Source organism: Enhydra lutris, unplaced genomic scaffold, assembly GCF_002288905.1.
Source record: "Enhydra lutris kenyoni isolate GAN:26980312 unplaced genomic scaffold, ASM228890v2 scaffoldscaffold21, whole genome shotgun sequence".
Classification (NCBI taxonomy): Eukaryota; Metazoa; Chordata; class Mammalia; order Carnivora; family Mustelidae; genus Enhydra; species Enhydra lutris.
In genome coordinates, this window is record NW_019154105.1 from 27,325,851 (window position 1) to 27,347,821 (window position 21,971).

The 21,971-nt window shown below is 43.4% G+C and overlaps 1 protein-coding gene across 1 annotated transcript; it reads left to right on the plus strand.

Moving 5' to 3' along the window:
- Positions 1-111: 111 nt before the first annotated feature.
- On the plus strand, positions 112-21,276 carry LOC111149235 (leucine rich repeat containing 66). Its single transcript, XM_022506187.1, has 4 exons — positions 112-606; positions 12,468-12,637; positions 17,354-17,543; positions 19,040-21,276. The coding sequence occupies exons 1-4, from the start codon at positions 117-119 to the stop codon at positions 21,223-21,225; spliced, it is 3,036 nt and encodes a 1,011-aa protein (XP_022361895.1). The 5' UTR covers positions 112-116; the 3' UTR covers positions 21,226-21,276.
- The last annotated feature ends 695 nt before the right edge of the window (positions 21,277-21,971 follow it).

The following is a 21,971-nucleotide window of genomic DNA, read 5'->3' on the forward strand; positions in this document are numbered from 1 at the left end:
AGGCAAAATAATTTTCCTAAACCTTAAATTGAAAATTGAATTTTCTGCTTCTTCGATGTTAATTGTCACATACGTTATTTTGAATAAGTCCATTCATTTTTCTTTCTCTAGGCATTATGAAAATCCTACATTTCCGAGTCCTAACAATGCTAACAGGTCTTCATTTTACTGGAACAATGACAGGCCCATCCAGAAAAGGCAGTATCTTATTCAGTCTGGAGTGCCGATGGAATGGACATCTGACAAACTGTTCTTTTACTGCAAGGCGTGATACCCGTGCGGACATGCCCCAGCCAGCGGCCACGCTGGATGCAAGTGCCGGTTTCCTTAGGGATCTCGTACAGTCTCGCGTGAGAAAAGACTGGAATATAAAACATCTGGACCTCAGTAACAATCACATTTCGAACATCAGCTTAAGCCCTCTTGCCCACTTCCACACTTTGGAAATACTAAACCTCAGCAACAGTTCCATCCGCTCGCTCTCTCTGGATCTACCCAGTGCCAAGTCCTCGTGGGGGAAACGCCACAGAAGCAGCAGCAGGCATAGGCTTCCATTTCTAAAGTTGTTAATTCTTCAAAGAAACAAACTCACTGACATTCCCAAGGGTAAGTACGATTTTAAGAGATGGGCTAGCCCAAGAAACAAGGAGATGTTTTATGCCTGTAAGAATTCCATGTTTGTTGTCAGTTTTGAGGAAATTGCTAAAAGTAAAGCAGTTTCATCAGGACAGATAAATGAGTTTCTTAGCGGAATTTCAAGTTAAAATATGTGGAATTCATAGCCAATGCAATTGAATCTCTCATCATTATAACTTACATTAATGTAATAGAGCTTTGTTGAGAGAGACTAGGAAGTATTTGAGTGCTAAATAATCATGACTTCAGATTATCTACATTGATTATCATATATTTGTTACTAAATATAGAAAGTACTAAGAAATAACTAGTTTATATGTTTTCAGTGTATAGCACAATTCCAATTAAGTATGTTGCCATATTTATAATTTTTGTTTTCTTAGAATACGTTTTACATCTGCTTGTCCAATTGTCCTCCAAGTGTAGACGAGAAATATGCTAATGTTGTATGATCACTATGTAAACTTTCTTATTGTCAAATCAAAATCAGAATTCTTTATCCTGGTTTCTGACAGGATACTCCACATATCCTGTTGTTTAATAAATTCTCATGGCTTCTGGCATTCAGTAATCCACATGCTGGACCTCCTTAACTAATCACCAATATTTTATTAAGAAAAGATATCAGGGGGCGCCTGGGTGGCTCAGTGGGTTGAAGCCTCTGCCTTCGGATCAGGTCATGATCCCAGGGTCCTGGGGGAGCCTGCTTCCCTCCTCTCCTTCTGCCTGCCTCTCTGCCTACTTGTGGTCTCTGTCTGTCAAATAAATAAACAAAATCTTTAAAAAAAAAAAAAAAGAAAGAAAAAAGAAAAAAATATATCAGATTCATAATCAGATTCATAATCTGCAACTTCCTTTGCCTTTTTTAATATCCAGGAGTGCTAGACAATTTCCTTTCCTTGTTTGTTTTTAGTCTTGGTCACTATTTGCCAAGTACTTACCTTATATAAGACATTCTGCTAAAAAAAGAAAATGTAAGGATATTGTCTTTTTTTTCTCCATCCCAAGTTATGCATATTTAGTTTTTTTTATTTTCCATTCTTTCCTTTCATATTTTATTGTTTTGCTTTTTCCCCAGCTTTTGGTCTTGTTTGAAGCATCATTTTGGCAATAGCCTGCCAGGTGAAGGAATGACTATCCCAGTCATCAGATCAACAGAATTATGTGGGAAAGGGAAGCGTCTTCCCTCCCTAAGCTTTTTCATAAAAGCAATGTGCAGGATTTTCAGTGTGAAGTATAAACTAATTGCACCTTATTTTATAATTTTTATTATATTCTTATTTTTAAAACCCTGCTATTTGTAGAACACTAGTAATTAAAAAAATTTTTAAAGGAGAAATCTTTTAAGTCCTTCATGTTATACAGTTGACCTTGGTACAGATCTACTTATATATGGATTTCTTTTTGTAAGTACCACAGAACACTGTAAATATATTTTCTCTTCCTTACAATTTTCTTAATAACATCTACAGCATATAATACATACAACATACAACGTATTTGTTAATTGACTTTGTTATGGGCAAGGCTTCCAGTCAAAAGCAGGCTTTAAGTAGTTAGGGGGAGCTAAAGTTATATGTAAATTTTTTACTGTGCAGGGGATCAGCACCCCTCAATCCTGTGTTGTTCAAGGATCAACTGTATATATTCTTTAAGTCTATTCCTCATGCCTATGTACATATTTTTCTTTCAAAATTGGATCATACTTTCCATAATATTTCATAATTTGTATTTTCATGTCACAGTCCATTTTGAACGTCTTTCTATAATTAAGCAATCTCATAAATAGTATTTTATATTATTGAATAGCTTTGATATATACATATGTTATAACTGGGTTAATCAAACAACATTTAGACTACTGCCATTTTTTTGCTATAACTCTATGACGATCATGATGGTAGCTACACATATGCATATGATATAATTTTAACTAGTATGGTAGATGTGAATTTCAACCCATAAGTTCAAGTGTACTAGAGATATAACCTTCTGTTGCCTATACCCCAACATAATTTCTGATTCTGAGCTCGCATTCTAGTAGACTCAGTTGGGGATGGGGTGTGAGATACTTGTACTTAATATCAGTCTTCCATGAGCTTTCCTCTGCTTTTCCCCAAATTTGTACCACAGCTGTAGAATCTTATACCCTGACAAGGCATCAAAGTGTGCATGTGCATGTGTCTGTGTGTGTGTGGGCACGTGCACACATGCATGTCTGTGTGTGTGTCGCTCTCCATCTATGTGTGTCCCTTACCAACCCTGCCAGCCGGAGAAAATTTCAGTTTTTTCAGTTCGAAGAAAATTCTTCACATTTTTTTGTTTCTTCAAAACCCTCTGTCTAGACCTAGAAATTCGTTTCGTCTAAAGGTTTAGGCGTTTGGAAACAAAAGCCAGAAAGACTTGTAGACTCCTCTGTTTTCTGCCTTGCCCTGTGCCTCCCCTGGGGTAGTTAACACAGAGCCTACTTTCTGGTTGAATGGGGAGAAATGGAAAAAGAGACATGGAGATAAAAAAGTAATATGTCAAAATATTATCCCACCACTTATCTCCCTAAGGCAGATGTATTCCCCAGAGCTAATTGGAGGTCAGAGGGACTACAATACCATTTAAGGACCAAACACCCCTAACCTATAAAATGCATATACAACCCCATCTTTCTTTTCCAAGTTGAACTTCTGCCTCCCCAAAAGATCAGAAAAAATGTTACACTTACAAAGGAGAAGAAAAGGTGATGAGCCAGTCATGTATCTGAAACTCTATTAGAACTCTAGCAGATGAAACCGTAGAGAGATGAAGAAACCAGTTGATGGTGGGAGGCCAATGTAAGCTCTGAATCTAACTGGATATAATTCAGAGTTCTTTTATCCATAGCATTTTGTGATTTGAATTATTTTCCTCTAATCGCCACATCCTTCAGTTGAGCCCCCCTGTAACATCCCTTTGCCATTCTACGATTCTGTGACCGTGGCTCAGTCACCCTGACTTTGAAATCCCATTTTGGAGGGGGAAAGCTGGTAAAAGAAAGGGAGGTGCTGCCTGGAGTACCATTCTATTTCTGACCCTCCCTTTGTTCTTTGATTCCTTTGTTCTAAGCCTGTGTAAAGGCAGCATCTGGGGGCCCCTGGCTGGCTCAGTTGGTACAGCATGCTGCTCATGATCTTGGGGCTGTGAGTTTGAGCCCCACATTGGGGGTACAGTTTACTTAAAAAAATTTTTTGTTACAAAGGTAATATATTGATAATATAATATTTACTCATAGAATTGTAGTGAGGATTCAAGGAAAAATATTTCAAGAACCTACTGTAACATGGCATTTGGCATAGTAAATGGTAGCTATTAAAATGTGGGAAAAGTACTTTGTATACGTGTAAAGTACTTTGCAAATATTAGTTATTTCTTCTGTCTTGATAGAAACTGAGGATAACAGTCTATTTAGAAACAAATTATCAATTCAGTTTTGTCTAAATCTCAAGTTATCTTCTAAAATGTTCAATAGCTATTGCAGTGTGGAAGGCCTGGCCCACATAATTCATGAGCTGAGACTCATTTGTGTCTGCCTGTTTATAGAAGTGCTTGCATTCATCGAAAATAATAATAAATCAGAGATTCTCACAAAGTAGCAATCAAACAACCGGCCTTGTAACACGTGTGCTTTTATAAATACTGTCCCACATCTTCAAATGGTGACAGCTTACAGAAGCCATGAAAAGTCACTTTCACTCAGGAAGGCCCACCTTTGTAGGAGCGAAAGCTCACACTGACTCACCCAGACTCAACTGATCCCGTGTCATCAGAGTGAGCTGTGATGTCACCAACAAGCTTCACGCTGGGGTAACACCCAAGGCAACTGCCAGCCAATGCAATTTACAAAACAGTTAGCCGGCTCTGAATTTAAGCTTTCTGATTTGATTCCACCTTGCTCCCAGATCTTTGGAGTACAGTATTAATAGCAGAAAAATCAGTTTTCAAACAATGGGACCAATCTCCAGTTAAACTCTCCCACAAGCAGTATTATTGGAGTGCCCGTAGAGTACCTGGAAATGCAGAAGGACCAACATCTTCCTGGGATTCCAATTAGGTTGACAGACCAGATTTTTGACAGCCTGACATTTAACACATTAAGTTCTGGAACCCAAGAGATAAATGTGTTAAAATGAGACGAAATAATACCTGACTTTTGAAACTGGTGGAGGGAAAAAAAAACAAAAAAAAACAAAAAACAAAACAAAACAAAAAAAAAACATAACCAGTGTCTGGTAAAAACAAAAGTATGTTATAATCTATTTCATATTTCTTCCTGATTGCTGTTGAATTATGGAAATACCAATAAGCTGTATTCTCAAAACCGGGTCAGGTTCTAAAACAGCCATGTGAATGTATGTCAGTAAGCTGAGAGGGCCTGGTGTTTGGCTCACCTATACAAAACTGACCACATTGAGCGCTGACCTAATGAATAAAATATCTTGTCTAAGACCATTTCAGACTCTTTCAATTCTAAATACTCTTTGAACTTGAAGCCAGAACTCCCTGAATATCATTGTTCTATGTTATCAGATTATCACTCTTAGGAGAACATTTAAGGAGTTCATAGTCCAAAGGAACATTCCTAAGGCAATTTAGTGTCTGGGTGTACCCTCTATGGCCTTTCTTCTAAGAGACACTGAGACAATTTCTTAGAAATAATAAAAATGCCTCTGGCTGCTTAAATGCAAAAATTAATCAGATTCCTGCCTCCTATGGCTTATGTGATCGTCGGAAAACAGTTCAATAAATAGTTCCTTCCCCACAGAAGTGCCTCCATATTTTCCTCCCAATGTTCAACTCCCCTCTCTTGAAACATGGAATCTACCTTCCGATGCCCATGCCCCAGCTGTCACTGCCCCTTCCAACTTCTTTTGTTCACCTGAGTACCCCCTCAACATTGATTTGCCATGCAAAATTTTTAAAAGAACACATTTCCCCATTGAGAAACGCACCCAAGTACTGTGGAAGATTTACTCAAATTTCCCAACTCTACTCTGGGAGACCCTAAGCAAACGATGTCATTTATAGGACCCCACCAGTTCTCTTAATAGAATTAAACCTTAATTCTCTAAAATTAGAGGTAGATGGAAATTGTTCAGGTAGGAGGTGTAACTGAACTTAACAGTCTTAATTCTTATCTGCAGAGTTTACCTTTCCTCTTGGGGATCTTAGCTTGATATTATGAAGGGAGTCAAATAAGGGGGTATCCTTATAACTCTCTGCCTTCAAAGTCCCTATTTCCACCCCCACCCCCTCTGCCAACCCATGCTTAGGATGTTCTGGTCCCATTCTTCTTATTTACCCTTATACCTCTTATATTACTCTATTTACCTGTTAATTGACCTTAAACAAGACACTTAACCTATAAAAAGCTGCCTGGTTCTTATTTTTAACTGAGGATGATGGCATTTATGGGGAGGATATGAGGGTTAGCGATAGTGCTTGTAAAAACTCTAACACATAGAGTGATGATACATGTGAAACATTTCTCACAGCATCTGGTACGTAACGGGTGCTCGAACAATGTCAGCTCCCCTCTAGTGCCTTTTGATCATCCTGAGTTTCTAATTCTCTGTTCCCCATCCCAGTCTTTGCTGTGATGGTCACTTCTGTGATCTGAGGTACAATGGGTACAATGGGTGATTTCCATTCTCTTTCTGCAAAAGTTCAGAGTTCATGTGAAGTTCAGAATACCCATCAACTATCTTGTTGTTGGTCGGACTTCTGTAAGTCTGTACGTTATCAGAGGCCCCTGCTCGTCTGTCTGCTAAGCGCTCTTTGATCTGTCCTTTGACTCACTGAACCACACTGACCCATGAGACCATCACCACTGTTGGATAATGAACTAGCTGTATCCCCAAAGTTCCTCATGCCCTTTATGATTTATCTTTTCCCACCCATCCTCTCCCTTCAGTAACCAATGATCTCCTTCCTGACACTATACATTAGTTTGTATTTTCCATAAGTTTATATTCATGCAATTATATTATTTCTTTTTTTTGGTATAGCTCCTTGCATTCAGCATAATTACTTTGAGATTCATCCATGGCATTGTTTGTATTAAAAGTTCATTTCTTTTCATTGCCAGAATTCATTGCATGGATATACATTTACCTCTTTGTGGGCATGTTGGCTGTCTTTTTTGGTTATTATAAATAAACCTGATAGCTAAAGGGATGGAGAAAAATAAACCATTAAAGGTTCCTAGGTGACTCCATCGGTTAAGGGTCTGCCTCTGGCTCAGGTCATGATCCCAGGGTCCTGGGATCAAGCCCTGAATCAGGCTCCCTGCTCAGCAAGGAGCCTGCTTCTCCCTCTGCCTCTGCTGCTCCCCCTGCTTGTGCTCTCTTGCTTCGCTCTCTCTCTCTCCCTCTGTGTCAAATAAAATCATAAAAAAATGATAAACTATTAGATAAACACTAGTCAAAAGAAGAGTGGAGTGACTATATTAATTTCAGACAAAGGAGACTTTAGAACAAGAAAACTATCAGGGATAAATAAAGCACTATATAAAGGGGATATAGGGGCCAATTCTTGAAGAAGATGGAATAATTTTAAATGTGAATGTGCCTAACAACAGAGTGTCAAAATATGTGAGGAAAAACTGACAACTGAAAAGAGAATTTTAAAAATCCACTATAGTTGGAAACTTCCAGCACTCCCCTGTCAGTTGATAGATTAAGCAGGCAGGTAATCAATAAGGATGTAGTTGACTTGAATATCACTATCAATCAACTTGATCTAATTGGCATGTATGGGATACTCCCTCCAACAATAGTAGAATACACATTTTTTTCCACTGTACATGAAACATTTACCAAGACAGCCCACATTCTGGGCCATAAAGCACAACTTAACAAACTTGAATAAAAAACAGAAAGCATGCAAAGTATGTTCACAGATTACAATAGAATTAAACTGGAAATCAGCAGCAGAAAGCTACAAACTCCCTGAAATTAAACAACACATTTCTAGATAACACATGTGTCACAAAAGAAGTCTCAAGAGGGATTTAAAAATATTTTAAGCTAAGTGAAAATGAAAATTCAGTCTATCAAAATTTGAGGGATATGGCAAAAGCGGCAGTTCGAGGGAAATGTATAGCATTAAAAGCATCCACTGGAAGAGAAGTCTAAAATCAAAAACGTAAATTTCCATCTTGAGAAATTAAAGAAATAAGAGCCATGTGTGCCTAAAGCAAGCAGAAGAAAAGAAATAATAGAAATTGCAGAAGTAATCAATGAAATTTAAAACAGGTGAAACAATGGATAAAATCAACAAAGCCAAAATGTGTTTCTTTGAAAAAATAAAATAAAATTGGTAATTCTCTAAACTAACCAAGCCAAACTAACCAAGAAAAAAAAAAATAAGAAGACACAAACTGCCAGTATCAGAGATGAGAGAGGGATTATTGCTACTGTTCCTATCAACGTCAAAAGAATACTGAAACGAAGTCTTTGTGGTGATATGTGCTTTCATTTCTCTTGGGTAAATAACCTAGGCAGACAAGGACTGAGTTGTATGTCAAGTAGATATTTAACTTTGGAAGAAATTGCCAGTGTTGTATGTAGTGGTTGTATCATTTTAAATCCCCACCAGCACTGTGTAAGAATTTCAGTCGTCCTACATCCTTACCCATACCAGGTATGGGCCATCTTTTTAATTTTAGCCATATGTCATTGTGGTTTTAATTTGGATTTCCCTAGTGACTATTGATATTGAATATCTTTCTGTGCGCTTTTTTGCCATCTGTATGTCTCTAATGATGTATATAAATCTTTGGCCAGTTTCTAATTTTTTTTTTTTTAATTACTGAGTTTTGAGTGTTCTTTATCTCTTCTGGGTACAAGACTTTTCACAGATATGTGATTTGTACATATTTTCTCTCCCATTCTGAGGCTTGAGTATTTTTTTATTTTAATAATGTCTTTCAAAGAGCAGAATTTTAAATTTTTGTGAAATACATTTCATCACTTTGTTAGTTTATAAATTGTGTTTTGGTGTCATATCTAAGAAATCTTTGCCGAATCCAAAGTCACGAAGATTTTTCTATGTTTTCATCTAGAAGTTTTGTAACTTTACTTTTTTACATTTTATATTTTAGGCTTATGATCTATTTATATTTAGGTTAAAATTTAGGATTTTTTAAAAAGATTTTATTTATTTGACAGAGAGACAGAGAGAATGGGAACACAAGCAGGGGGAGTGGAAGAGGGCAAAGCAGGCTCCCCGCCAAAGCAGGGAGCCCGATGCGAGGCTCGATCTCAGGACCTTGGGACCATGACCTGAGCCAAAGGCAGACGCTTAATGACTGAGCCACCCAGGTGCCCTAAAATCTAGGTTTTTACATTAGGTTTATGACAGTTTTAAAATAGTTTTGAGTTAATTTTTTATATGTGGTATGAATAACATATAGAAGTTTTTAAAGACGGGCGATTATCCCAACACCATTTATAGAAAAGACTATTTTTTCTATCCTTCTACATGTATGCTGCTCATGTTCCTATATTTAAAGTAGGTTTCTTGTAGGAACTGAATAGTTGACTCTTGAATTTTTATACAAACTGGGAATCTTTGCCTTTTATTTGGTATTTTTAGACTGTTCTTTTTTCTTTTTTTTTTTTTTTTAAAGATTTTATTTATTTATTTGACAGAGAGAAATCACAAGCAGGCAGAGAGGCAGGCAGAGAGAGAGGAGGAAGCAGGCTCCCTGCTGAGCAGAAAGCCCGATGCGGGGCTCGAACCCAGGACCTGGGATCATGACCTGAGCCGAAGGCAGCGGCTTAACCCACTGAGCCACCCAGGCGCCCCAAGACTGTTATTTCTATCTATCATCTTGATATTTTTTCTATTTGTTTATTCTGTTCTTTGTTCCCCCTTTTATCTTTTTCTGATTTTTTTGCATTAATTGTGTATCTTTAAAATTAATCCTCTTTAATTAATTGATCCTCTTTAATTAATCTTAAAATTAATCCTCTCTATCTCCTTTGCAGGCTGACTAGCCATACTTCTTTGCCATTATTGTGTTGTTTTGTGGTTGCTTTGGGATTCGCAATACACACCCTGACATCACAGACTGTTTTATGTCGTGTTATACTGTTGGCCTGTAACACAAGGAACTTACAACTATATTCTTCCACCTCTTTTCTCCTGGTGTTTGTGCTAGCATTGTCATACACTTGACCCGTACATATATATTATAAGTCCCATGGTACATGTTTACTATTTTTGCTTGTGTGTGTGTGTGTGTGTGTGTGTGTGTGTGTGTGTGTGAAATGTTCATGGTTAAACGGTAACAGCTAAAAGATCTGAGTTCCGATCCCAGCTCCACAGCTCCACCTACTAAGACACGGGGCAAGTTCTTAACTTCACTGCACCTAGGTTTTGTCGTTGACAAGATGCTAACAATGTCCAGGGCTTTGTGATGATTTAAAGGAGATGTCTGTGAAGTGCTTAGAGCATAAAGAGACTATACAATTAAACAAGAATTTTAAAATGATTTCTTCCGGGATGCCTGGGTGGCTCAGTGGGTTAAAGCCTCTGCCTTCGGCTCAGGTCATGATCTCAGGGTCCTGGGATCGAGCCCCGCATCGGACTCTCTGCTCAGTGGGGAGCCTGCTTCCCCCCACCGCCTGCCTCTCTGCCTACTTGTGATATCTGTCAAATAAATAAATAAAATCTTAAAAAAATAAAATAAAATGATTTCTTCCCTCCACTGAACTCCTAGGGTCCATGTTCCATTCAAATTAAGCAGTGACACATTACAGGAACTATGAGCTCACAGCCACGTGGAGCCAGGCAAGTGCCGTGCCAGTGTTAAGGAAACTACGGCTTCTTGTATATTGATGTCTTATACTGCATTTTTTTAACAGACCCATATGTTTGCATATTAAAATGTGTAGGAATACTCTTCACTCCATGAAGAAACATATTTTCTCTAAGGGTTGTATTCAAAATATTTAACAACTGGCCTGTAGCCTGGGCTTTCCAGCTGGGTGCCTAGGGCCATGGGGCAGCACACGGGAACCCGGCAGTGGTTATTTACAAACCAATACAGAAGTATTTCTTACCAGCCTGTGCCACCTCAATATCAGCCTTGGTTCTCTCCAATTTTTTTTTTAAGATTGTATTTATTTATTTGACAAAGAGGGAGAGAGAGAGAACACAAGTAGGCAGAGCGAGAGGAAGAAGCAGGCTCTCTGCTGAGCCGGGAGCCCAATGCGGGAGTCAATCCCAGGACCCTGGGATCATGAACTGAGCCAAAGGCAGTCGCTTAACCAATGAGCCACCCAGGCGCCTCCCTACTTTTTTTAAACATGCAGCTTCTTGGCCTGTCCTTTGTTTTCCTGTTTTTGATGGAGGCTTGAGTACAAAGAAACCATCTTCTTCTGTAAGCGCCCGCCCCAGCTCAAGCAGGCAGCCCTCCTTCAGCTCCAACCGAGCATTATCTCGTGCCAGTTGGAACCTCTGAATTTTCAAGAGAAGCTAGAAATGCAGATTTTTGTACTGAATCTTTGTTATCTCGATAATTTTTAAATTCTGTGCAGGTCAAAGACTGTGACCTCTAGCTTATTATATATTCCAGACATTGCAAGAGTTAACAAAGATGTGAATTCCTCCCCGAAGGGACTAATCATCTGACTAAGAGGCTGATAGGCAAACACCAGTTCCCTGTAGAGTAGGATGCTGGGGTGTAAGGGCTCAGATAATCAGGAACTTTTTCTCGTGTGTATGTCTTATCACTCACTCCAACACGAGGATGCTGTGCTCTGTTTGTCCTCAGCACTGAGTGCCTGGCTCCTAATGTTTTGATTGAGTTGTCCTAATGATCTCTTAATCAGTTCAGCTGTTGTGAACATATGATAACATCGATGTCCAACTATTTACATTAAGTCATCATCTCTGCATAATCAATTTGGTAATGAGTACCTTGCAGACTGTAGACAAGCAATACTCCCTTCTGGAATTGAACCAACCTATTCTGCTAAGTAGCAGTTGGTTGAAGAAACAGACGACATGTGAGGGGCACCAGGATGGCTCAGTCGGTCGAGCGTCTGCCTGCGGCTCAGGTCATGATTTCCAGGATCCTGGGATGGAGCCCCACATCGGGCTCCCTGCTCAGTGGGGATTCTGCTTCTCCCTTTCCCTCTGACCCTCTCTTGCTCATGCTCTTTCTCTCTTGCTTGCTCTCTCTCAAATAAATAAATAAAATCTTAAAAAAAAAAAGACACAAACTGTGATAACAGAGCAGAAGGGAATCGGGAAAATGCAGGGCATCCTTATGAGACTCATGTGGGAAATCAGATTTGGAAGCCGACTACAACTGGCACCTCCTTCCCAGCCTTTGTGTTCTGTGCCAAATGGGCCTCCTGGTTACTCTCCGGATACAAAGACAGAGACTAAAACCCAAGTAAACAATTTTGCCAGAAAACAAAACCTCGCTATAGCTTATTACCTGTGAAAAATAAGCGAATGCCTAGAAGTGTTACAGGACCAACAAGAACTGTGGAGTGTTACTACTACTGACCGATCAGTTCATCTCCCTCCTGGCCTTTTACCTCTGGATGCTCAGAACATGTGTTATCTGTCTGTGTGTGGCTCTTTTTCCCCCCAGAAACGCTGGAATCCTACTCTGGGCTGTCCTGCAACCCGCGGTGACCGTACACAGAATCCCGGTCTGCTGCACCGCTGAGCCGGCCCTCCACGGACAGCCCCGCAGGGTGTCCCCACAGTTTCACCGCAATCAACAATGCTGCAGTGAACATCACCCCTGGATATTTTAATATGCTTTTTTCTCTTAACAGGACTTCGGAACCTGAAATCATTACAGAGTCTGGACCTGTCGTTCAATGGGATAACGCAGATCGGTCTGTCGGACCTCTGGAACTGCCCACGGCTGGAGAACCTCTACTTAAAAAGCAACAAGATATTCAGGATTCATCCAGAAGCCTTCAAGGACCTCAAGAAGTTACAGGTTATAAAGTGACTTTTAGAGGATTTCCAATACGCAGGCAGCTGGACAATTACATTAGAATATTTCTGCCAGAGAGTTTCTCCACACCCAGGAGTGCTGGCTATTAGTTAAAAACTAGAAGCCTATTTTAAGTCTCGGCTGAAATTGCTGAAGTCTTTCTCTTGCCTCAAAATCAAATGCCTCAGTCATAGACATGAATTTCACTCGAACATAATATTCAGCCGCAAGAATTGGCACATTATTTTTCTAAATCAAATTAAACCCAACTCCCAGTTTCCACTTAACCGTTGGCAGGAAATTCAATCCCGGTGATCCCCGAGGCTCCCGCCCTGAGCTGCAGGGTGGGTCACAGGTCCCCGGGGCTTGCGCAGTCTGGAGCACTTGAGGCCGCTCCTCCGAGCCACCTCTGGGTGATGCTTAGCAGCCTTGGACGGGACATTGTGGGGCCCTGAAGGCCAGTGACTCCGCTGCTTCCAAACCCACACGGGGCGTAAATAATAAAAATAATCATAATAACAGCCCATACTTGTAGAGTACTTACTATGTGCCTGTCTCTCAGGCACCTTGCGGTTAATCTCACGTGCTGACAGCTGTGAACGAAAGGGTCCCCCCGCCAACCCCCCAACCAAAGCCCTGATGGGGCTTGGCGGCTGCAGCCCCTGCCCCAAGCACTTTGCTCCACCCTCCCCACTCTTGGTGGTGGGTGGGGGGCGGATTACAGTCTCCCTGCGATGCTCCTTTAGAAAGGCCAAAGGGCTTCCAGTGGGACACCTACCGAGGTCTTAGGGAAAGATTCAGTCCCCCATACCCTCCATCACAGACCCTCACTTTTTACACAGCCCTGCATCATTTGGTAGAAACAAACTGCGAGCCCCATAGGCAATTTTAGACGCTCTAGTAACTAGATTCAGGAAGTAAAAATAAGCAGATGAATTTCGTTTAGTAATATATTTTTTAACCCAGTATCACCAAATATTATCCTTAACCCATGTAACCAATATACAGATCATTAACGAGATATTTTACAGTGTTGTTCATGCTAAGACTTCAGAGCCTGGTGAATATTATCTGTACCCACAGCCCAGGGGGATGAGTCACAGTTCAGTGCTCGAAAGCCATGTGTGGCTAAAGGGCCATCATACTAGAGAGCATCGACATAGCTGATTTTTCCCAGTTTTATTTAAAGTGTTATTCAAGTATAGGTGGGAGACAAAATTCCAGCTACCACCTGTAGCCAGAGCCCCCCAGGTCCCTCCTCTACCGAAAGGAGGAGAGTGAGGCAGCGGTAAGGTCGGTGGGCTCTGGGCTCAGCTGCCCGGGTGGAGACCCACCTAGCTTCTGTCACGTTGCCGCCACGCAATCTTGGGCAAGTCACCGCGTCTCTCTGTGCCTCAGTTTTCTCAGGTAACGTCATTCCTTTCTGATAGAAGTTCGTGAGATTTAAATGTTTTAATGCACATAACATGTCTTGAATGGTACTTGGAATATAGCAAGGTCTTTCTGAATGAAGACTGCATAGAGAAATTCGAAAGTGGCCACAGCGCCCCACCCTCTGAACATACAAAACTGTGCCACTTCTTGTTAAAAATCCTTCTAAGCTTTCCCAACAAGGGCTGGCCCCTGCCTGCCTCTCCAGCCTCATTGCACAAGACACTCCCTTGCTCCCTTGCTTTTTCCTCACTGCTGAAATCATTTAGTTTTAGGTATCGTTCGTTGTTAGTGCCTCATCCTCATAATCTCTTTGAGGATGGACATCATCATCTATTTTGCTTTCTAGTGCTTAACATATATCTAATTCATAACGTGTATCAAAAACACTTGCTGTACAGAGGAATGGATAAATGAATGATGCTCATGAGTAGGAAGGTCACAAATTACTACCAAGTTGGCAGTCCAAAACCACACACATACTGTCTCATAGAACATTCTGATCTGGGGGGTCAGGAAGCCAGGCAAGGCCCTGGGTCCTTTGCTAAGGGTATTTCAAGAGGCCAAAGTCAAGGTGTCGGCCAGGGTTGGAGACTCCCCTAAAGGTCCAGCTGGAGATGGACCCTCTGCCAAGCCAACATGGGTGTTGACAAGAGGCAGGTCCCAGTGGGCTGTGGCACTGAGGGCTCAGTTCCTTTCAGCCTCAGCCTGCCCTCAGTCCTGGGCCACATGGGCCTCTCCATTGAGCCTCAAGGAGAGAGCCTGCTAGCAAGAAAAACATGACAAGCTAATACAATGTCATCATGGGAGTGACATCACATTGTTCTGCCACATTTGCTGGCTTTGAACCAAGTTGTAGGCTCTACCTCCTCTCCATGGGAGGAGACTCCTCAAGGGCATGAATATCAGGAGGCAGGACCATTGGGGACCATCTCTGCCACAGTAATTATCAGAGCAGATGAGAAAAGAGCACTTGGCAGTGCTCCCCAATGCCCCACAAATGAGCTGTCGGATCGCCTGGGAACCACATTTCACATACTGTATACTGACCGTAAGTGTATTTGTGTGTGCAGTTGCCCTATGTCTGTTGTTATTTCCTATGCATTTTTACCGTGCTTCGTAAGTGTTCAGCAGCTCACAGGGAAGAGATGCTACAGGCAAACTAAAAATGTTTTTAGCATAAAACATTTAGCCCCAAGAATGTTTTAAATCATCTGCAATTCTCGCCCAGGATCATACAATTTCTCCTTCTCCATTATCCTATCTACATGTTTGCCAATGACTCTAAAAACTGGTTTCGGAACCTGATGAAACCATCTGGTATCAGAAAGCTAGAATATCAAAAGAGATGTTGATTTTTTTTTTCTCTCTTTCAGGAGAATGTATTTAGTACTTACACTACACTCCGTGTCTTCCCACGTGGGAATCTTTTCAGAAGCCAGATCGATTTTTCACATCATAAAGTCATCATCGTGTTTTGCTGGAATGAAATAAGTTTCACTGGCATTTCAAATTAGCATTCCTTTTCTTAAGCTTTCCCATTCTTCTTGGATACTGCGATTCGTGTAGCAACATTCGTTGCCTCCCAATCTTTCTATCATGCACACCCCTTTCCAATGATGGTGGATGGCTTTTTCTTTAGGCAAATTAGACTGTTCTTTCATCTTTATTCCTCCTGAATCATTTTATGAGTTTTCTGTCCTTGCTTCAGTTTTGTTTTCGGTTCCATGGTTTGTAACATAAGACGCCGGGATGAACAAAATGCAGATGCACTAAAAGGAAAATCACTGGCCGAAACACACCGGAGTATTCCCTTCTGTTGTTGGGGGGGGTGGTTCATAAGAAAGCTCTTGATCGCAGGCAAGGCCTGGCGAAGCGAAGTAGTTTTTTCTCCCCCAACCCCAAGTCTCCTTCCTTTTCTCGGCAACCTTTCTTTGGGAGTCAAGACTGCTTGGTTACTCAGCACTAAAAAGGTTACCCTCACTACCTCAGTTCAGGGAGAATTCTGATTCTACACGTGGTGGTCTTGGTCATGGTGCTGTTTGTTTGAATCAGCTCTTCTTAGGAATTTATAGAACCCAAGATGCCAATGCTGTTTTTTCCCTGGTGTTTATAAAACAATTGACCTGGGTGACATTCAGACTCTCTGACTTTCATTCATGGCCTACTTTTTTTTTTTCCCTTCCAGCAGGGTTTCCATTTTCTCTTTTGTGATTTTCTGTTCTTCTACCTACCACCTGGCCCTCCCTAAGCCCCATGCCCCCCACCTCCTGTGGCCCACTGCTCCCGGCCTCCTCCCCCCAGCCTCCCAGGCAGTGGGAGCCCAGGCTCTCCAAGACAGCATGTTCCAGAGGGAAAGGCATGCAGCCCTGGTGCTGGATTAGATCTCAGCTCTGACACTCCATTCATTCAATCCTTTCTCCTTTACTTACTGAGCACCCACTATGCACCAGGCCCCAGTACTAGGGGCTTTGTGGTGTGTACTATGTGACCCAGCCCAGTTTCCTCCTCTGTGAAAAAGGGGAGGGGAAGGTCAAAGCACCCAGTAGAATGCCTGTTGCACAGCAGCACTCTGCAAGCAGTAGCAAGAGCTACACCAGCTACCTTCCCCGCCGTATCATGTCATGGCCATCGCCAACTTCTGCAGTTCCCTGCTCTCTGTTTCCAGAGCCACTGAAGACTTTTTGTTCCCCAGGTCCCCCTCATTTCTGATTAGACTAGAAAAATTAGTCATCTGGGATATGCCAGGTGGCCATAGATGCAGGGAAATGTACTACTACCCTTGAGATAATTGTTGATCCAAAAGATCTCTCTTTGCTACTTCTCAACCACAGTTCTTTTGTGTTCTATGTTCTCATGGCCCAGGATCCTTGGTCACTTTCGAGATCACAGTGCTTCCAGAAATTCTAGACCTGGTATCTAATTCTAGACCTTGATAATCACAGGGAGTCTCGATTTTATCTAAAAGTACAAATTACCACTCAGAGGAGAGAAGGAAGAGGAAATGACTGGGCATCTGATATAGGCACCATACTGAAAGCCTTCACGTGCATCTAACCCTTACAACCACCCTAGAAGGGAGGCTCCTAAAAAATGAACAGTTTTCTGAGGCTCACAGAGTTGCTAGGGGCAGAGCAGAAATTTAAACTCAGTGTTCCCTAACTGTCAAATCAGGCCTAAATTCGTATTGCCTCCATAGCAATGTAAGCAATATCTGTAACTATTGTTGATTTTGTCTCTACATGTCTTCATTCACAGACTGCCCTAAATTTGTTTCTTTTCAAACAGGTTGTAGACCTCAGCAACAATGTTCTGACCGCCATCCTACCCATGATGGTCATTGCTCTGGAACTTCCACATCTGGAGGTGGACTTGGCCGACAACCCGTGGCAGTGTGGCTACAGCGTGGCAGCCTTCCAAAATGTCATTTCTGACTCCTGGAGGAAAACGTGGAATGGCATCTGCAGCGAGTCTGTGGGTAAGTCGGTGGTGCCTCTTCTCCCGGAGATGGTGTCAGCTGAACTGAGAAAAGCACGTGAAATAGTTAGTCTCCTTGGAAACCACGACAGTCCCCTTGAAAGCCAGAGTGTCGATTCGGGCATTTAGTCAGCCACTGGCTGTGTCACGGAAGACTCACTGGTACCTGTCTCCCTCGGCTCATGAATGATTGTCCTCACGTGATCAAAGAAACGTAGTTCCAGTGGCTCAGAAATCATTGGATTTGGTCAAAAACAGTAATTTCACAGGGAGACAAAGCCCCAAAATGTCACATTTTTTATCCCAAGTCTTTTTTTTCTTTTAAGATTTCATTTATTTATTTGAGAGAGTGTGTAAGCAAGAGCACACACAGGAGCAGGGGGAGGGGCAGAGACAGGGGGAGAAGCAGACTCCCTGCTGAGCAGGGAGCCTGAGGCTGCTGGATCCCAAAATCACAACCTGAGCTGTTCCCAGGACCCCGAGATCACGACCTGAGCTGAAGCCAAGTGCCCCAATCCTAATCCTTAACAAATAATTGATCAAAAAAGGAACTTTTAAAATGTGAGACATGATTATTTAAAGGGTTTGCCTCTGAAAACACTGTATGTTAACTATACTGGAATTAAAATAAAATGCATGCTAACCCTATGAAAGTATAATCCTATTTTATGTGTGTGTGTGTGTGTGTGTGTGTATACACACAAAACACACATATTTCAAAACTATGCTTTTCTTTGATTTATTCCCTGACATTCTCCCAAATTGCTAGACTAGGTTACTAGAGTTGAACATTTTGGAAAACTTTTGTTTGCCATTAACCATCTGGGCTAAATCTCCCAACTCCTAACTGAATATGGGGGTGGGGAGTAGGGTAAGGTTTTTTTGTTTTGTTTTGTTTTGTTTTTAAAGATTTAATTTATTTATTTGACAGAGACAGAGATCACAAGTAGTCAGAGAGAGAGGGGGAAGCAGGTTCCCTGCTGAGCAGAGAGCCTGATGCGGGGCTCGATCCCAGGACCCTGAGATCATGACCTGAGCCCTAAGGCAGAGGCTTAACCCACTGAGCTACCCAGGCGCCCCAGGGTAAGGTTTTTTGTAATGAGTTCTAGACCCCGTTCCATTCATGACTCACGACTGCCACTTAGGTAGAAAAATGGCCGTGCTTACCAGGTTCCAAAGAAATCAAGATCACAGAGAAGTCTTTTTTTTTTTTTTTTCAAGATTTATTTATGTATTTGAGAGAGAGAGCATGAGTGGCCAGAGGGGCGGAGGGGCAGGGAGGAGACTCTTCAATCAGACTCCACGCTGAGCACGGAGCCCCACTTAGGGCTGGATTTCCCCACCCGCGAGATCATGACCTGAGCCCATTATCAGTCAGTAAAGCTGCTCTTTGTCACGCAGTGTGCCCTTGAGACATAGCCAGGTGAGGACTGAGGGGGACCCACAGAGCCTTTCTTCCATGTCCACTCACTGTGTTTCCTCCCACCCCGCTTGCAGGGGACGAGGAGGCCTACCGGTGGACCCCCCAAAGCAGAAGTTCCAGGGAGACCCACCTTCCTCATCATCCCACGAAGCCTGTGAAAAGCCTCCCACCCAGCAGAGCCGAGAGGCCCCAGGCAGGCGGGTCTGAGCGCTCCGACACCCCGGGAACGGAGGGCGCCCCGGCCAGCGGGAGGCCCCACCGGCGGTCCAGGTGGGCTAGGAGCCCCAGGGATGCGCCCGCGGCTGGAAGAAAGGGAGACCCTTCCCAGGACCTCGCCCTGGCCGTCTGCCTGGCTGTGTTTATCACATTCTTCGTGGCCTTCTGCCTGGGGGCTTTCAGCAGGCCTTTCATTGACAGACTGTGGCACCAGAGATGCAGACGCAAGGGGCCCAGCTCGGACCGCGCGGATAACGCAGATAACGCGTACTGGAATGAGGGCTTCTGCGGCGACATGGAAGCTTCGGGGAAGGCCCAGCACCGGAGGACAGATCGGCCCCTCCAAGAGCCTGCCGTCCTCCACGCTGCTGTCATCCCCGATGGAGCCGCAGGAGAGGGCAGACGGGAGCAGGACCACTGGCGGAGCGGGGAACTGGGCAGTGACAGCAGAGGGCCAGGAGGGGGGAAGGATGACATACTTCTGAGTGACCGTGCAGCCCGTTCCGCTCCCCCAGGACGTCCAAATGCTGATCATAACCAACGAATTCCAGCAGGACGGGATCACATCCGCAAGGAATATGTTCTCGGGGAAGTAAATTATGCGACTGGGGCCCAGGAAGGTTCTCCCCGCACGCCTCCAGGAGAAATGGCAGCTTCTCTCTCCAAAATGCAAATGCATGTGAACGCAGAGAGGGCTGGAGAGAATGAGAGGTTCCCTTTGGAGTTTTCCAAGGAAATGCAAGGGGGCGGTTACCTGAATTTGCTGGACACACAGCAGCAAAGGCTCCAGGAGACCAGCACTGAAGAAGAGCCTCCCACCTCCCACAGTGCAGTCCCACTGAGGGACTGGGGAGAGCAGAGCCCAGCGCCACCCGTCTTTCCTCCAGGCTGGGGCCATGACGTGCCGGTCACTCCCACTAACATGGAACCGGTGCAGAAACAGGCTCCTTCGAGCCCTCAGTATACAATGGACAACAACTATGGATCTGATTCCGATGAAGGGTCTTTATTTACTCTAAGTTCGACAAGTTCGGAGGATGCAAGAAATGAGACCGAAGAAGAGACACATGGCGGGGACAGCCACAGAGCCAGCGAGCCCCCGGAGGATGGGGACCCAGGGGTGAGGAGGGACCATGTTACATCACTGGAGGATCCTGACGACCATATCCCCTGCCAGAAGATTCTGGAGGAGTGTGAGAATCAGGAGGATTGTTTTGAAAAATCTCTCATTTCTGGTCCAGACTCTGGTTTGTGTGAGAATTGTCTAGAAGGTGCCTCTGACACAGATACATGTGAGGGTGAACAGACCTTGCCTGGATGGCTGGGAGGTAACAGCCCCTCCAGTGATGAGCTTCCAGGCACCGTCCTCGGTTATTACGCCGCAGCTCTCCTATCGGAGACGGTAACGTGGCGTCACTCACTGAGAGACTTAGAGTTTTTCAACGCAGATGTTGTACCACAAACACCGCCATGGTCGGCTGAAGGTTCCTCAGACCCTGACAAGAGCGACAGTCACGAAAGAGACTCAGACATTTATAAACACGAAGGCTGCCTTCAGGAAATAAACACAGTTCAACATGATATTCCTCTCAAGATCACTGCAGGTGAAACCTCGCAACCTGCACAACAACATTCGGAAGGGGGCCACAGGAACTCCCACCTGATGGACACCGATGCGAGCCCTCTGGAGGACTCGGTTTCCAGAAAGGTTAGAAGCCGAACACAGGTGTTACAATCCAGTAGCGATGAGCCGACTCTCCAGTGTGAAAGAGGAGAGGGGGGTTGTGCTGAAAACGGTTCCAGGAGCCAGACACCGTTATTTCAAGAGCCCCCAGATGAACCCAGCTCACCAGGAGCACGCGAGCCCGTCGCTGATAGACAGGGGAGTAAATACTCAGAAGCGAACCTGCTACAGTCAGAAACAGACCACGTCCACGTCCACGTTCAAAGGCAGACCCGGGGCCACCTGTGGGGAGCTGGCCGGCTGCACGAGGGCCTGCTCTACTACGATGCGGAACTTGAAAATCAAAGGGAACTCAAGTAACATTTTGCGTTCAGATCGAAGTGCTTAGACGGACCCAGATTTTCCGTCCGGGTCTGCTGACCAGATCTTCAACACATTCTGCACAGAGAACCGTACAGCTTTCTGGAGGGTGATCATCAAATTATAAAGTGGTGGGGGGGAGGGTTCAGAGCAACTCAATATTTTTTCATAAGTGATGTCAAGAGAGACCATTTTGTAGACGGAACTGTAAATTAAAAATCAGTCTTCAAGAAGAGAAGTGGCGTTTTTTGTAAAAAGGAGAAGCTATCCTGCCATTGTCCTTAATTTGCCCTTCCTTGGTGGGACTCTCCAACCTGGGCTGTCAGGAGCTGTGTTCTCCTCTGTGTATCCACCTGCTTCTCTGGCATTTTCTCCACTTCCTTCCCGATACTCCTTGTCCACCTCGGCGTGCCTCTCAAAGAGCATTCCTCAAGGATCTAATCCCAGTCTTCTTGATGTTCCGCTCTCCCTGGGCCCCACTGCTTCACAACCAGTCCCACACAGACCACGCCCACATGTGCCCCACGAGGCCCCGCCTCCCTCCCAAGTTCCAGACTCACATTCTCAACCCCAGTAGCCCAAATCCACATAGATCATCCCGGCACCTAAAATTCATCATTTTCCTTTACAAATATGATCTCCCACAGTCTCTTTCTTGACCAAAAATATCATGACATCCACCCAGGAAAGAGACTAAACTTGCTGTCTTATCTCTGACTCTCTCTCATGCGTTTCCTGTATCTGAG